This window comes from Condylura cristata, unplaced genomic scaffold (genome assembly GCF_000260355.1).
Source record: "Condylura cristata isolate star-nosed mole 26May11 unplaced genomic scaffold, ConCri1.0 scaffold00022, whole genome shotgun sequence".
NCBI classification, from domain to species: domain Eukaryota; kingdom Metazoa; phylum Chordata; class Mammalia; order Eulipotyphla; family Talpidae; genus Condylura; species Condylura cristata.
In genome coordinates, this window is record NW_004567123.1 from 28200679 (window position 1) to 28218849 (window position 18171).

Genomic DNA, 18171 nt, shown 5'->3' on the forward strand with positions numbered 1-18171 from the left:
CGCCCAGACCCTGCCTCTGCCGCCCAGACCCTGCCTCTGCAGCCCAGACCCTGCCTCTGCAGCCCAGACCCTGCCGCTGCCGCCCAGACCCTGCCGCTGCCGCCCAGACCCTGCCGCTGCCGCCCAGACCCTGCCGCTGCAGCCCAGACCTTGCTGGCGTGTTAAGTGGTTCCATGTATGGAAAAGACCCGAAACTGAAACATTTTATCCCATAACGACAGTAGTTCCAAGATTTCTGAACTGAAAATATGTTTTGTTGGGAAGGAAAAAATATTTTTAAAGAAATATTTGGATCAGGGCCTCCCCGGTGGCCCAGGGATTAAAGCCTCAGCGCTATTAAGCTCTCACCAGCCACTGCAGCCTGAGCTCCATCCCCGGCAGGGAGCTGGCCCACATGGTGAGGCAGACCTCTCGTGTCTCACCCGCTGCTCCCCTCAGCAGGGTGTCTCAGTAGATCCACCTCCCCACTGTCTCACCAGCTGCACCTTTGGCCTACCCCCCCCCGTTATTAGATGCATTAATTAACAAAAATAAATCTAAAAAACATTTGGGCCAGAGAGGGTTCCTTGGTGAATGCTTCAAGCTCTGCCAGAGTAGCAGAAAGCTGCCTCGAGGCGGCTTCCAGCTCTGGCTCCACCATTTACTGGGGGGCGAGCTGAGCCTCAGTTCTCTCAACTTGAAAACAGGAAGCCCACCTAGCAGCAGCATCTCCGAGTGCTGGTGCCGAGCAGAGCCCCAGAGAACAGGACGTGCCCCCGCTCCCAGGCATGGCCAGTGTGAGCTCACTGCAAGCAGCTCACCGCACAAACCCCTCGGCCCCACGTCACTCTTAGGCTGGACAATCCCTGTCCCGCCCTTGCTCAGGCAGCCGTGACTCCACCCTGGACTCTGTGCTAGCGTCTCACAGGGACACTGCCGAAGGCTCTCTCAGAAGGGTCTGGACAAGCCATGGGGTGGGAAGGTCTGGCGGAGAGGACGTCAGACTTGGGCAGAGTTGTGCTTGCAAACCAAACACACTGCGTGCTTCTGGTTACTGAAAATTCTGGAGGAGGCTGACAAAGCCCACAGTCCCCTGTGGCATCCCTCAGGTTCTCCCCCTGTGAGAGAATGAAGCCTTGTGGTGACTGATGCAAGTGGGAATTTTTTTAAGGTGCAACACACTGATGACGACTCAGGGAAGAGCCCACCACACAGCCCCAGAAGGGCCGGGCCCTGACACTCAGCCGTGCGCTCCGTCCTGGAGCGGACATCCTGAAATCCCCCAGGCCAGCAGCTGTGTAGAAGATACCTGTTGCTGTACGTGGCAGATTCCAGGTTACTAAACGAGAGGCTTTCACTGTACTTCTCAATAGCTTTCTTATGGTTTCCCTTCTTTACAAGCTCATTGCCTTCTTCCTTCAGAACTCTGGCTCTCTCCACATCCCCAGCAGAAGGCACTAGATACAAATTCAGAAGAGGAAAAAACCATGGAGCAGGTGCCCAACTGAGACTCAGATCTCTCTGGAATTGTCTCTGCTAAGTCATTCACAAACCTTTCTCCCCAAAGGTCTTATACTGTTGTTAGTAATTTTTTAGCAATTAACAATTTCCCCCCCATCATGGCTTCTGAAATATTAAACAACTTTTCATTCAGAAGTTGGACTCCCAATAGACAGATACATGCACATAACATACGTGACAAAAAGCCGTGCTAAAAGGCACTGGCAGCCGGGCGACTGCGTTTGACTAACTTGACCCTCAACTTCCTCACCAATACAATGAGGACAGCGTCTGTTCCACAGCGGGCTACCTGAGAATCCATGCAGACATGCACAACACCCTAAGACCTTAGAGCAGGACAGCATTTAAATTAAGCGGCATCTGATAAAGAAAGTGTAGCTCTGGGCTTCTGGAAAGTGTACAAGCCTGTTAGTCCTAATCTCTGCCTGGGGTTGTCTCAGCCCCCCACCCCCACCCCCAAAGGCAGGCAGGCCCCGCCTTCCAGGATGAGAAATGAGAACAGATGAAAGCCAAGCTCAGCAGTCTGCGTCCTCCGCTGAGTGGCCCCATTAATTATTGCGCCACCGCGCTGTATCTCCTGCTTTAATTTAAAAAAAAAAAAAAAAATAGAATACTGAGTATTTTGAACAAGGGGAAAGTTTTCGGAATAAAACAAAACTGAATGCATCTCTTACCTTGAGAAACTCTTAATAGGGCCTGGAGCCCTGGCATTCCCTCCCCAACTCTGCCCACCCTGGGGGCAACCGTTATCCTGATTCTGGCTTCCTTCCCCTCTTTAATTTTTGTTTTGGTGATCGTAATAGCCATAAATCATCGTCAGTTACGTAGTTTCTGGACTATCTGAAGAATAAGCGGCGCTGTGTTTTCGCCTAGGACCTGGTTCCCGTCCTCGCCCGTGTTGACGCCACCTGCTGCCCAGCCTGCTGCAGCTCCGCGAGCGCCTTTGCCATCCTGCTTGTGGGGCTCTGGCTAGTCTCTTTTGTCCTTTGCTGTTACATTCTGTCCTGAACATCCTGTCCATGTCACCTACGCACACGGGCAGTTCCTCTGGGGAGCCCGAGGGCTGCCCTGTCCACGCATCCCGGCTTCTCCTAGCCCTGCCACACTCCACAGCCTGAGCTGTGCTTGTTGCAGCTGCTCAGGGCGAGGCCCCACCACCCACATCCACCCTCAGCACACCTCTCTCTCTGCCAGAAGCCCTGGCCCTCCTCCCTTCCTACCTAAAGAACCACATGTAAGGCCCTGCTCAGCAGATCGCCTCTGCCGCCACCTTCTCTCTGACCGCACTTCACCAGCCCTGTTTTGAACTCCCTGATCACTAAAGACTCTAAAGCACTTGCTCTTCTCCAGTATTTTTAAATGCCATGTTTGCATGGCTCAGTAGCTCACTGGACTGAGCTTCCTGAGCACCAGGACCGCCCCGTGTGGTGCCCCTCAGGCACAGGGCCTGGGCCCCACGTGTCGCAGCGACACTGGAAGAACACAGCCAGCGCTGGGTGCACTGAAGCCAGCCAGCTCATCAACACCCCACACCGTGAGCCTGGAGAGAGCAGGGAACGCAGGCTCCCACAAACAGAGTGCATGCTCCTGGGCAGCCAGGTTCCCTCCTGGGGACAGCAGCAAGCCCTGGCCCCTCCAGCACCTAAGGTCGCATACACAGCAGGGCTCCAGCCCTGAGGTGACCACTCCCTGGCTGGCTGCACTGGGATAATCCTCTGCTGCATCATAAAGACCTGTGCACCTCTACCTGAAGAAGGGCCTCTTTGTTAGGGACTCTCTGGAGCAGAGTCTCCTGATGTAGGCCACTGACTTCTCCCTTCCCCTGTTCAGTTTTCCGCCAGGAACTCATGCAGTGGGAGTGGTTTGGGGAGGCATCACCCATGAGCGATGGATGTGGGTGGATGGCTCAGGGCTGAGCTAATCACAAACTTTCATCTGGTCACATGACTCATTCAGGGACTGGCCTGTGGTGTGAAACAGGGGTTCAGGGGAAGACGCCCTCTATTTCTAGGGAGCCATCAGACAGAAATAAAAACAGAAACTTTTCTTCTGGGTCATGTGGCGCAGTAATGGAGGACAGGCTGAGAACTACTACCACACCTTCCTAGCAGGAGAGAAAGCTGCCGGAGACCAGCTGACATGTCAGAGACAAGAGCTGGGAGCGTGCGGAGACCCGGAATCAGAGTCTGATCATGTGAGCAGCTGGGGCCCACCTTGCCTGAACCTGTACTGGACTTCATCCTGGTGATCCATCCCACAAGCCGCCAGAGGCCTGAGCAGGGACCAAGACAGCACGCCGGTGTGCCAGGCCGGGTGCTACTCGCGACATTTAATCCTTGCAGCTGTAGGGCGGTTTCCGCATGGTACAGTTAAGGAGACGTTCCTTAAAGGTTAAGATTTTTTGGTTTTGTTTTTACATTGCTTATCAGATCTTTTCTGTAGCTCAGCTTAAAAAGGCAGTTTTTACAGGCTTGTGCTAAAGAATGGAGCTACAAGGAGCCTGCAAGCCCCCTGGGCGGGGAGTCCCGGCTTACCTCTGCTTTGTGCAGCTGTGGCTTCTCTGCGCTTGCTTTTAGCTGTCTCTCTGTGGTTTTCTGAAGGCAAGGAGTCCCACCGCTTCTGCGCAGACACAGGCACCAAGGGGATAGTGGGCAGCTTCAGGCGCCACTCAGGCCCCAGCGAGTCCATGAGCGCTCTGGTCATTCTGGAAAAGCGGGCAGGGTTACAGGGGGTCTCTCGCTAGGAAAGCAGATGAGAGCCACTGATCACCTTCCCCTGCTGGGACATTCTTGCTGTGTCCTCTGACAGGCAGCAGGAAAGGGACATAAGTATCTTCTCAGACTTACCACCTGCCCCCTGGGCCCTCAGCTTAGCCAACTACGCTGCCTTCGAAGTGGGGTTCCTTTTAAGGGTCTTTAAACCTGGCCTCAAGGGACCACATATGCTCCAAGAAAGGATCAAATATTTTGTATTTCTCGATGGATCTATTTCAAGGCCATGTAACATCTGATACTTAATCTCATGCTAGTCTGAAACCTTAAGCTCCTTCAGCAGTTGCCACTTCCCGAGGCCAACAGGACCTGTAATCTGGTCAAGACCCCAGCCCCCCATCTCTGTTGTGCGCCACATTCTCCCTGGATTCTTATGTCCAAGCCTCTGCCTGGCTCTCCCCTTTACAAACACCAATTTCCCAATACATGTGTTAAATGAGTAAATCGTGCCACTATATCATTTTTCTGCTCCTACAACCGTGGTCCTGTTACTAGAATCAAAACCTTTCAGATTGATCAAACCTCACACTGAACCCCCTGAGCTTGGTCAGCACAGTCCTGACTACCTTCCTCAACCCTGCTCCCTCATCCACCTCCTGTTGCAAAGCAAACTTCCTCCGCCCAAATATAAACCAACCTGCAGGGGCACCCACGTACTTCTGCCACAAGAGATGACAAGGCCGCTCCTGGAGCTGAGCTCTGGGTCCCCTGGGTCCCCAAGCAGTCAGTCAGGCCCCCCCGCCCCCGTACCTTCCTCCCTCTGTTCCACGGACTTCAAAGACTTGTGTGTAAACATCACTCTTTCTTCACTTAATGAAACCTGTCCTGTCCTTCTGTCAGACTTCTGGAATCCACTGCCCTCTGGCTTCTGACCCCACTAAACAGCTTCCGTCAGAATCACCAGTGACTTCGTTCCTGAGCCCTCAGTCTAATTCCGTTTACTGGACACAGATGTCTCCTCCATCCCTTCTGTAATACTCCATGCCTCAGGACAGTAAAAGTCCCAGGTTTCCACTGCTGCGGCCACCACCGTTCCTCTGTAAGTCTCTCAAATGTCGGAATTTCTCAGAGCTCCATCCTCTTCGCTTTTCAACCTCAATCTACCTCCGGACTGATGACCTCCAATACTGTGTCCCTGCCCCACAGCTTTCTCCTTTGCCCAGGCCCATGTAAACACTCAACTGCGTCCATCTCTGGTCCCAGATCCACAGTCGCCTCTAACTCCGCATGTTGTCATCTGGATGTTTCTTCTATGTTTCCTCCCACCATGCCCCCATCGCCACAACATATCCACAGACCTCCTAAATGCCTGACTCGGTCCCACTGATCTCCTTCTCTTCTGGCTTGCAGCACACCTCTGCCTGCTCTATCCTCTCTCAGGTCACCTTTAACTTGGCAGCCATGAGCCGAGAAGACTGAAGTAGCGGTCCCACGCTAATCGGACAGGGAATCCCAGACAGAATGGCTGCAGCGGCTTGGGCTCACCTGTTGGTACCTTCCAAGGCTGACGTCACACTGTCATCAATCTGCAGCACCGTCATGTAGTCAACGTAGGCCAGGGGGTACTTCTCCAGAGCCTCGTAGGCCGATGCCCGCCGCAGCAGGGGCTTCATGCCGAAGGGAACCAAGGCCAAAGCTCTAGAGCAGGAGGCAGAAATGCCGTCTGACAGCTGTGCCGCCAGGAGTCCCTGGCAGCTCCCTCCAGAGAGGGTCACTGCAGCATGTCTACAGGGAGGTTCCGGCAGAGGTCCTGCTAGAAGGTCAAGTCTTAGCTGGGGGCTTTCCCACCTTCTGAAAGCGGGACAGGGCAAGAGCGCACGAACATCGTGGCACTGGTGTGCATGGACACCAACTCTGAGAGCTGGACTAGCCTCCAATCAAGAACAAGTGCCCTGTGTTTCCACAGGTTGTACTGGTGGAAAATAGGCTTGGAGCTAGAGAGTGTTGGAACTCCGCCTTCACTACCCAGTGACCTGGGCAAATCACTTTACTGCCTCAATCTTTTGCCACCTACTGCAACGCGGGGAGGGATGGTACCCCATCCAGTGGACGTGAGAACGCTAAGAAACCTACCACAGAGCCTGGCACAAGTCAACTTAGCCCAGGCTCACAAACATGTTCATCCCTCCTCTTTTCCCATCTATCCCAAGAACATGCGTCTAAGCCCATGTCTCAGACAATATCCTATCTGAGAACACCCTGAAATGTGCGTGCTGGTTTAGTCAAAGAGGGACTTGTCAGATTCCTTCGAGGAAGAATGGTGTACAAAACTGTTTCACATCCTTTACACCAGTCACTGATGGATGCCATTTTCTTCTTTTCCCTTGCTTCTCGAGACAACACCCTCTCTCCCTCTTTCTTTCCCTTCAGTCCTCTCTCACAATACACCCACTCCAGAAAAAACTTCTGGCAAGCCAGTCACCAGTCTGAAACTCTACCTCGTCCCCAGGCCCAATCTCATGGGCTCTACCTCTGACTGCCTTTTTCAGGAGCAAAGCTGAGGCACAACTCAGGGCCTACAAGGGCTGAGTAGAGCCTTCCGATCTCAGTGACCTGGTGAAACCTAATACCAGTGTTTAAGTCATGGATGTAGCCAGTGCGATCAGCTCAAAGAATAAACAGGTCAGATAAACCCGGACTCCTCTCTCAAGACTCTCAGGCACCCCGACATCACCCGTGGCCACTTACGAGGTGCAATCTTTGATGCAATCTGTGCAGTTTCCATCCTTCAGGTGACATGCTGCTCGGTTGGAGTAGAGGACACTCTCTTCTTCAGGGTCCGAAGAACCTGCCAGGTGGAGACATAAAGCATGAGAAGATCATAAGTTTGCAAATGGATGCCTTGGGACTCTGAGGGCATTTTTCACCCTGAGCCCTCTGGTTTGGTGAAAGGCAGGAGATAACTGTGACCTAGTCAAGCTGGCAGGTTTGTCAGCCTACGAGGGAATGAGAGCACCAAACCTCCATCATCCAGAAGGAACCAAGCAGCATCTCATTCACCACTCCAGCACTGGACCTGGTACTGGTCAAAAGGCAGACATGATACACCCAGTCTACTTCAAAGAAAGCCATGCTGTAAGTAACAGGTGTGTGGTACTGTTATCAAAACATGTAAATCCAATTTAAAAAAAAAGAGGAAACAAACACTATGCTCAGTGCTATGACATGGCCTGAAAAGGGACTGTGGGACATAAAACAATTTCTGCTGGTCAAGGCAGGGGGAGGACTCAAATTACCCAGAATTCTTAGACACTTCTCTAAGGTAGTTCTTACCCTCAGGAATCTCAGAAGTTCAGGACCGTTATTATGGCCACAGTGATTTTCAGTTTAAAAAATAGTTTTTCTGCCACTTCATGCTCATCACTATGGGTCATAATTCAAACTACTATTACTAGTTCCATTCCCAGTTCTCTAGGAACTGAAAAGCAGCTTGATGCTTTGTGATAGGTTGAAATAGAGAAAACAGTATAACACATACTTAGCATCCACGACAAGACACACATTAGATTGTTTCCAACCTTATTTGTGAGTGGTTGAAGCTCACAGCATCCCCAGCTTCCCTCTTTGCTGTCTTCCCACCCCCAGAGGTCAGCACATCCTGAAGCAGGCATGTAACATCCTGGCTCGTTCATCCGTCTCTTATGGATGCAGTCACAGGTAAGCAGCATCATGTTATATCTAAATGGCATCTCACTGCCTCTCTTTCTGCAACTTGCTTTATACACTAAGTATCAAGTTACCTTTACTGTATTGACATATGATATCTCATTCAATACTAACAATAACCTTTTTCTTCTTGTTTTGTCAGTTCCTGTGTGAGACAGCCAAGTATCAAGATAAGGGCATCACAACCTCCAATCCCACCTAGAGCCCACACCAGCCACTCAATCCCTCTGATCACGTGCTTGCCAACCCATCACACAGGCTATCACTTCACAGACTTGCTAGGAGGCTTCACTGTACTAGACGCTACCTGCTCTCCTTTCAAGGTCAGGAAAACTGATCAGAAAAATCAAGGGACAATAACTTCCCAGAAACATAAGCAGGATCAAAACCAAACTCTGGTTCCTTACTAGCTCTGGTTCCCAGGCTAGCTCTTCTGGGGACCCAGAGTAAATCTATACAAAACCACAAGCTTTGGCGGGCCACCTGGGGTGGGAATGTCCACACCTCAGATTCTTCGGTGACATCATCAGATGAGGCTAAGATGAGGAGGTGAGCTTAAAAAGGAGTATTCTAGGAAAAAAAAAAAAAAAGAAGCAAAAGAGTAGCCTGGAACTGCAAAAATTCATACAGAAAAAGACTGGACTTTGGAGAACATTTGGGGAGAAGTCTAGCAAATTAATTAACAACTTAGACCCAGGAATCAGACAGACCAACTGGCAAATCCTGCCACTGCATGTCTTTTTGGCATAACCTGGGTAGGCAATTTACTCTTTCTGGCAACTCCTATAAAGTGTCTTCTCCTAAGTCTGAGGGTAAGAAGAGATAATGTCTTGATATCATATCAAGCACATAGTACAGCACTTAACAAATGTTAGTCAAGAAAGTGAGAAAGAGAAGGCAGGCAAAGAGAAGTAGAAAAGGGTTTCTGGGTAAGCCATCTTGGAGCAGATTCTGGGGAAGGGGGGTGATGGATGAAATGAGCTGGAGGCTGGAGAACTATTACAAAAACTCTCCGGTGGTTCTTTCCCATTGGGGAGTGAAAATCCAAATTTCTTACTAAGACCTGTTGTAAGAGATGTCCTCACAAAAAGGTTCAACCTATCTAACTCCCTTCAAGTCTTACTACCCTCTTGGCTGGCTCACTATGCTGTAGCTTCTAGTACACACCAAGCTTCTGTCTGGGGCCCAGTGTAATTACAGAACCCTCCCCCTGAAATACCCTTGGTTTCTTCTCATCATTCAGACATCTCAAATGTCACTTCTTCAAAGAGGTTGTTGACCTCTCTCTCCACAGGAGTTTCCCAGTCAACTCTGTCACACCACATTTATCATCTTCATAGCCACACGTCATTACAGTACATACACATCTTGTCCACTATTTATTCACTAGTTTAAGATGCATGCCCTCAACCTTTGCCTCCCACCCCCAAACAAAACCCAGAATGTATGGTCATTGAGAGAAAGGACCATTTCTGTCTTGCTACACACTCAGAATATATTGCTCAAGATATATTTAATTAAAGAATGTCTGGGAAAGAGGGCTGAACGCTATCCCCAGGGGTCTCAGAAGGAAGCCTGAATAACTTAGGCTGGGGACCAACAGGAGAATTAAAAAGCAGGCAACTCACACGGCTATGCTTAGAACAGCAAAGAACAAGTGTTGGTGAGGATGCTGAGAAGTTGGAACCACTGTGCACTCGGTAGAAATGTAAAAAGGCGCAGATAATATGGAAAACAGTATGGAGGCTCCTGTTAAATTAAGAGTTACTCTATGATCCAGCAGTCCTCCTCTGGGTATAGATATCCAGAAGAATTCAAAGCAGAACCTAGAGATATCTGCACATCCAAACTCATCACAGCATTACAAAATTAGCTAAGAGGTGCCAGCAATCCAAATGGCCATCAGCAAATAAATGGATACAATTTGGCAGGAGGCACGAGGGGGTGTGTGCGCGCACACACTCACACACACACAGGAATATTACACAGCCTGTCACACGCTACAACACATTATAATGCCTTAGCAAAATAAGTCAGTAACAGAATACACAACGGTATGATTCCATTCATTTTAATTGTCTACAGTAGCGAAAGTCAGCAAGTAGAAAGATGGAGATCAAGGGGCTGGGGTGAAGTTCTAGGGGCCTGGGGAGAGGGAAGGAATTAGTTGAGCAGGTACAGAGTTTCAGTGCTGCAAGATGAAGTTCCAGCGATCTACTGTACCACACTGTGAATATACTCAACACTTCTTAACTGCATCTAAGGACGGTAAACTTACTGGTGCTTATTTTACCAAGATAAAAAAAGTGTGATAAAACATTTAGTACAGGAATGTTTCTGAAGAACTAGCTGGGGAAAAAAAATACTTTCTCTTTCTTTTTTTTTTAAGGCGGAAAGAACGAGCCATGGAAGTTTCTCGAGGATGCCCCAGTCGGGAAGGGGTGGGAAGCGGTGTGGGAGGGCCTGGCGGGACAGACGGCCTCGGGGAACGGAACCCCGTGAAGACACAGACAGAGTCAGGTGTCGGTAGGTAGGGTGGGGGGCGAGGAGGGGCGGCGGGCCCGACAGAAATCTGGGGGGCCGGGTCTCACCTTGCGCCTGCAGCACCCGCAGCGCGCGGCTGTAGAGCTCGGCGGCCTCGGCGAACTGGCCGTTGCGAAAGCTCTGGTTGCCGGCGACGCGGAGCCCCTCCACCGACTCTGGGCCTTTGGGGGCCATTCCGGGGCCAGCAGGCAGGTAGGGGGCCCCTCCGTTCCCTCACCCAGTAGTACGGAACGGCGTCCGGACGGAAGCACCCGCCAGGAGTACTTAGGGCCGACAACTAAGCCGGCCCGGGGGGGCGGGACCGAGCGGCGCGGGGGCGGGGCCTGCGCGGAAGAAGCCGGCGGCGCCTGGCAATTGCGCATGCTCCGTTCGGAAATTACGTGCCCGCGCGCGCTAGGTACCCTGGAGCTCCCCGGCGCCCGGCGCCCGGCGCTGTAGTTGAGATACGCAAAGGCCCCGAGGCTGGAAACTTGCTGGCACCTCATGCTTTATAGATACCGGTTTAGTGAATGATTGATGACGATCTTTCCGGGGAGACTCCGTTTAACTTTGGCCTCTTCTGACTTTATGTCCCACTCAGTACTCCGTTCTTTCAAACTGCTTTTGCTACCTGCATATACCAAGGGATTTCGCTTGCCTCCCAGCTTTTCTGTAGTTCTTTTCCACTTTTTTCACTTGTCTAATCCTGATCCCAGCTACTGTCAACTCAAACATAATCTCCTTTGAAAGCTTTCCTGACTACGCTCCTCACCTATGAAGTTTTTTTCTCTGCACCTATTCTTTTCTTCCTAATTTACACCATGCCCCTCTGGCTCCTTTTATACTTTTTCTTTTCTTTTTTTTTTTTTTTCAAAGACTGAGAGGTCTTTCAAGACAAGAAGTAGGTCTTTATCTTTTGTTGCCCCAAGAGTAAGTTTCTGGCTCCCAAACTGCACTTCAAAGATTTGTTGACAAACACATGGTCCCTGCCCTGGGGAATTTAGTTACAAGTATCTGTGTAAACTTGTAATCCAAGCAGACTATAAACTTCTGATGGGTAGGTGGCCTTTCCATTTGAATTCCCTCAGCTCAAGGCAAGCCACCCCAGAGGCAGGAATGAAGAAAGTGATGGGAAAACTAGATGAGACACATACAGGCATCCCTGTTATCTACAGCACAGCTTTCCATAAGTCTGAATTTTGCCTAACATTCTCCAAGAGCAGAAAATGAACCAGGGTTTCTCTAAATCAGTCATACCGCATTCTTTTTTTTTTTTCTTTTTTTGGCCGGGGATTGGCTAAGGGGTGAGCATGTGACCCAAATCTGGCCAGTGAAATTAGAGGATGTCTACTGGGTGTTTCAGGTTTTCCTTCCTGGTGAGAGGTATAGGACTTTGCAAAAGTGTCTCCCCATCACCACTCCCCTTTTCTGCTCTGGGTAGTCATTTTGTAACACTGGGGCAATAAGCAGGCTTATGAAAAGCCAACATGCCAGTAAGACAGGGAGGGGAAAGATGCAATTGACTTGAGTCAATGAATGAAAATACCCTCAAATTGCTGACTTCTGGGCTTCATATTAAAAAACAATGTGGGCCATCCCTGGTGGCACAGGGGGCTAGAGGGGAGCACTATGAAGCTATCTGAAGCCACTGTAGCAGCACAGCCACTGTAGCACGAGTTCTATCCCTGACCAGGGAGCTGACCCAATGGCACAGCAGATCTCTCCTGTCTCACCCACTGCTCCCCTCAGCATAGTATTTCAGTAGATCCTCCTATTCTAGTCCCCACTCTGTGTCAGGTGAATCCTCTAACTCCTCACCCCCATACATCTCTAGTGTACACCCCAGTTCTTGACGCATAAATAAATACATCTTTTAAAAAGTGTGTCATGGTGCCTTAAGCGGCTGCTTAAATTTTTTTGTTCAGTTGCTTACAGATGAATATATCCTAAGTAGTACATCACATAAGTATACTTGTGGCAAGTTATATTCCAAAAAAAAAAAAAAAAACCCAAACAGTATTTCAGGTCCTCTGCTTTCTTCCAGAACATTGCCTATCCCCATCAACAGATGGAGACTAAGTCTGCTCTCCTTGGAACTGGCTGGCCCTTGGGACATGCTCAACAGTACAAATGACTTTGTGTTCCTTCCAAAGCCCTGCCATTAAAAGGCACTGCAGCTTCCTCTTGGCTCTCCCTCAGGAATATACTTTAGAACCTGACCTTTCTTTTGTGAGGAGGCTCAAGAAAAATGGAGCCTCTAGCACCTGTGTGCTCTCAGTTAACAGCCAACACCAGTTTGTCAGCCATGTGAGGGTTGAATTTTGTGTGGCGATCCATCCAAACGCTGACTGACCTGATTGACATCATGGAGTAAAGATGAACCTTCCCTGCTGAGCAATGGTCAAACTGCAAATTTTTGAGAGAGAGAGAATGTTGCTTTATGCTGCTAAATTTGGGGTGTGGTTTCTTAGACAGAAACGATAAGTGGAATTCCCTATCCACCATGCTCCCCATAAATGCCAGGATTGATAAAAGCAGGATTGAAGGTATATATGGAAGAGAGAATTTGGTGGGGGTGAGGGGGTGGGGAAGTGTGGGGTATCATTTGATAAGGTTAAAAATTAAGCCCCTACTCCTTGCCCAGCGTGCAAGTTGGGGAGACTTGAATAGATAAGGGAATCCAATAAGTATGCCATGGGAATTAGACCTTAAGACTGAACCCCATGACCAGAAAAACCAGCTCAGCTCTAGCAATGAAGAAACAGGGCAGTTCAAAGGAGAGCAGTAGCAGGAAGTCACTACCAGGCTCAGGACGTGAATATAAAGGGGAAGTAGTGATACTAAGAGTTCAGAGGTTGAAGTGGAAACAAGTCAGGCCTGTCTAGGAGTTAAAGTTGAATTCGATGCTGGGTGCTTGATCAGCGGCAGAGAAGGTAGAAGAAGACTCTCATGTCCACGCTCTGTCTCCCACTATTGCTCGCTGAGACCAGCCACAGTCAGGCATGGGAACCTGGGAAGTGAATCTGCAGCGTAAGTGTCCCAGACAAGATTTCTTAGGTACAACATAAAAAGTGTTAGCTATATAGAAAAATGGATACATTGGACTTGATGAAAGTTAAGAATTTTTGCTCTTTGAATGAATGTTAAGAGAATGAAAAGACAAACCCCAGAACATGTTTGTAAATCACACGTCTGATAAAGGACTTCATTCAGAATATTATAAAACTCTAAAATTCAATAATGAGAAGGCAATCCAATTTTAGAAAGGGTAAAAGTCTTGAACAGATACTCCAGAAAGGAAAATAGATGAATCACAAGCACATAAAAAGAAATTCGACATCATTAACCTAACCATTAGGGAAATGCGAATTAATACCACAATTAAGATGCCTATAGATGAGTCTAAAATGACGAAGGTTGATCATACCACTATAGAAGAGGATGAAAAAATAACTAGAACTCTCATATGTTGTTGGTGGAAAGGTCAAATGGAACAATCACCTTGGAAAACATTTCTTAATACTTCAAAAATATATCTTCCAATTATTTCTCACCTGATTATTTATTCAAGAGAAATGAAGCCTATATGTCTGTCCATGCAAAGAATTGTATAAAAATGATCATTGTTATTTTACCCATAGGGTTTGATTTGGGGTGGAACAAAAGTCAAAACTTTTGAACTTCAATATTACGTTTATTTTATGAAGAATAAAATAAAGAAAAATCTTGTTAGGACATAAAAAAAAATGATCATAGTTCTTTGTAACCAGATAACACCACCACCTCCAACAACAACAAAAAAAAAACAACAATAGGAAATGACTACTGTTATAAATTACACTTTGTGATGGCTTGTCACTTAGTGATAGCTAATAGATACACCTAACTAATTTCTAGTGATTTTTTTTTTTTTGGTATCTGTACTTCGCCCATATTCAGTCTCCTACATCTGTCTCACCTCCTACTTCTCATCCTTATTTGCTGTGCTCCAAACATGCTAACTCCTTGCTGTTCTTCCAACACAAGCCTTTGCCCTGGCTGTTCCTTCTGCCTCAATTATTCTTTAAACATTAGTGTGACTGACCCCCTACCTTCAGACCATTCTTGTTTTCTATTGTCTTTGTTTTATTGTTTTCCCCCTGAATGTAAGATCCATAAGCATGGAAACTTCAATCCGGTTTGATAATTGCTTGGTACTTACTGTGGGGCTTCACCCAGAGTGGATATATTCCATGAACATTTGTTGAAAGAATAGCTGACTATTCCAGCTTTTTCAGTTTGCCTGATTCTACTAGGTGTGGTTAGGTTTTCATGTTACAGTTTTCTTTTTTTAAAGTGGGGCTTTTTATTGTCGGGGGGACGCCCCTCTCATTACAGTTTTCTGTCATCATTTATGACTAGATGAATTAGTCATCTACCTCTTCTACACTATAAACTGCAAAAAAGAGGTTCAGTATTGTTTTTTATTTTCGATTTTCAGTCAGTATTGTTTCTTTCTAAAATTGGGTTGCTTTCTCATTATTGAATTTTAGAGTTTTGTAATATTCTGGATGAAATCTTTTATAGATGTGTGATTTATAAACATGTTCTGGGGCTTGTCTTTTCTTACCCTATTTATTTAAAGAATTTTTTATTTATGCATACAGAAATGGGGTACAGGTCAGTGGTGCAGGGGTGGTGGGAGGATTCACTAGAGACAGAGTGGGGAGCAAAACAAGCAGATTGACAAAGTACACTGCTGAGAGGAGCAGCAGGTGAGACAGGAGAGGTCTGCTGCACCATGAGGATCACCTCCTGGGCCAAGGATTGAACTCATGCTGAAGCAGCTGATGTCAGCTTCACAGTGCTGTGCCTTAACCTGTTGCGCCACCAGGAAGTGCCCTCTTTTCATTCACTTAACATTCATTCAAAGAGCAAAAGTTCTCAATTTTTATTAACTCCAATGTATTCTTTTTTTTTGCATATTTCAGTATTGTTATGTACTCAGAGCCTAGCAGAATGCTAATTCAGTAAATGCTGAATTAGTGAAGTATGAATAGCTACTTAAGCTACTATATTATAGCTAGTTGAGATTTTATTTAAACTAAAATTAATTATGTTAAATTTAAAATTCAGTTTTTCAGTCAGTCACATGTTCAATACTTACATGTGGCTAGTGGCCACTGACCTGGACAACACATCTACAGAACTTTTCTACCACAATAGAAATTTCTATGGAACAAAGCTGGGCAAAACATTATGTGGAATGAGAGGGTGATTCTATTGTCAGTCCACCTTTGGGGAAAACCTGGAAAGGACGAGGGAAGGCCATTGACATTGTGTACTGGTAACTTTATGGAGTACAGGGATGAATGTGTGAGCATAAGAAGAGGTTAGATGCAGAGCTGCCCTTCACAGAAGAAAATTTCACTGCATAGCAGGGTGTGAAGATAATAATGAAGTCAGAGGTAGGGTGTGATCTGGGAGAAGTACAGGAAAAGGGGATTTTGGAAGACAGAATTGATGTCTTGCAGGAAGGACCCATGATGGCTTTCTGAAATCCAAAGAAATCCAAATCTTTATTTCCTTAGGGCTCACACTAGGATAAAGAACAAAACATGGATTTTGTGGACCAAAGGAAGAAAATTCTACCCTTTGCTTTGCTAGATATGTTTCTCTCTGCTCTGACAGGACTGCCGAAGAGTCGGAAGGCAGCAAAATAAAGGCTTTGTTTGCTATGAAGAATCCTGTGGCAAAAATCAAAGGAAACATCTGAAAAGTCCAGTCTGAGTCTACCCCTGTCAAATTTATGGGCAGCTGAAAGCAGAAGCCTGAGATAACAGCTGGACTGCTCCCTCACATCTACAGGGGCATTTTCTAGAGTAAAAGAATCAAATAACGTTTGGCCTCTGCACAGATAACTCTGGATGAGTTGACTTTATAAAGTTAAGGGATCACTTTGACATCATGAACATTTCTCTAGTATCTTTAACAATGTGTTCGAAACTATTCAGAACACAATGTGTTGTTAACCAAATATGTGAGAAATTAACTAGATGTTATTTTTTCTAAATAAAAATTATGTTAGGTGTACATGTAACTTACCTATATAAACTGAGGACAAACCTGTACAGGTGATTCAGTCGCGAAGAGACATCTATTGACTGTTCCCTGGGTCCTCAGTTTGGCTCTGTATAGCCTCTTAAATAACTTTTTTTTAAACCCAAAATTCACTTCAGAGTGATAATTATTTAGTCAATTTTGTGGTGTCAGGGGATTCTGGGTTAAAACCTTTGCTCTCACCAGCTGTGTATATGTCAGCTTCCTTAACTATCAATTGGGGATAATAATTCTTACTTCTGTCTGTCGTGAGGGTTCATAAATAATTTAGGATTATAGCTGGTACATAGTATAGTCTCAGTAATAGTTTTCCTCCTGTGTCAGGGGAATAACTCCGTTACCCCATTTTTAGTTCATTCCATACTTGGATGTCTGAAAGGTAGTAGTTCTCAGGTACTAAGTTACCTAGATGGCATTCTTTTGGGGAAAGCAGTGATAAAAATAGCGAGAAGTTGCTCTGGGTGTTTTATTTATTCTTTAAAGATATATTTATTATGTACACAAGAGCTGGGGTGTAACCAGAGGTGGTGTGAGAGAGAGATTCACCAGACAGATTGGGGAGCAGAGCAGGCAGATTGAACTACACTGTTGAGAGGAGCAGCGGGCAAGATAAGAGAGCCTGCTGTGCAGTGTGGGCCAGCTCCCTAGCAGTGGGGTATACCCTTTGCACCACCAGGGACGCTCTGCTCTGGGATTTTCTCCTGCAATGTTTACCATGGATGAGTTGGGTAGAATCTGCTATTTCCTAACATTCCTTGATGGTGGTGGCATCACCATTCTGAATGGCAGTAGCTTCAGCTGGAGAAGAAAGGAAGCCATGATGCCCAAGAGGGACCTCCAGTTGTTGTAAGTTTGGGGGTGGGGGGTGTGGTGTGGTGTGTGTGATGCTCAAATCAGAAGCACCTGGACTTAAGTCCCGAAACTTATACTTTTAGTTATGTCACCTCTCTATGAGAACAGTAACAACCCTGTATTTACCTTACAGGGTTGTTAAGAGTATTAAATGAGTTAATATTAGCAGAGCATCGGGACTTGGTAAGCAGTTTGTCAAATAATATATAAAATTGGGAATAATGTTACAGGCTTGATAGGATTAAATGAGATCATATATGAAAGCAAGTACATGGGAAGACCTTTCTAAGTACTACCTATTTTTACGTCCGCAAACTGATTTAAAGTGAGGATGCTAGACTGATGTTTTGTGTCATGCAAAGTCCGCTCGGTCCATCCTCTACCTGGAACAAGCTTCCAACCAGCTAAAACGGCTAAAACGGTAGAAGCCCACAAGTAGGTCCCCGGAGCAGCGCTTCCCAGAAACCGCATAATCCTTGCTTTAAGACTCTTATCAAGCCTCAGTAGCTCCGTCTGAAGAAAGCAGGTCGGGACCGAGGGAGAGGTGAGTACCCGGGCTGGGGACCGAGCGCGCTCGGCAAACTGAAGCAGGCAGCTCCAAACCGCACGAAAGTCCGGGCGAGAATAGCCCCGGAAGGAGCCTCCCGCGCGCGCCCCGCGGTTCCCGGTCCGCGCCCAGGGGCGCCACGTGACTCAGTCGAAGTCACGTGATCCCGGCCTGCCGTGCCCCCACCCCCTCGCCGCCTCTCGCGCTCCACTT

General features: G+C 47.4%; 1 protein-coding gene across 1 annotated transcript in view; it reads right to left on the reverse strand.

Annotated features, from left to right (window-relative positions):
* TOMM34 (translocase of outer mitochondrial membrane 34) overlaps nucleotides 1-10767 on the reverse strand; it is a 15157-nt gene extending 4390 nt beyond the window's left edge. The window contains exons 1-5 of the mRNA XM_004687408.2: nucleotides 10529-10767; nucleotides 6960-7059; nucleotides 5757-5909; nucleotides 4035-4204; nucleotides 1289-1436 (exon numbers count right to left, since the gene is read on the reverse strand). Coding sequence (XP_004687465.1) covers nucleotides 1289-1436; nucleotides 4035-4204; nucleotides 5757-5909; nucleotides 6960-7059; nucleotides 10529-10655 — 698 coding nt within the window. The 5' untranslated portion in view covers nucleotides 10656-10767. The remainder of the gene's footprint in view (nucleotides 1-1288; nucleotides 1437-4034; nucleotides 4205-5756; nucleotides 5910-6959; nucleotides 7060-10528) is intronic.
* Nucleotides 10768-18171: the final 7404 nt, after the last annotated feature.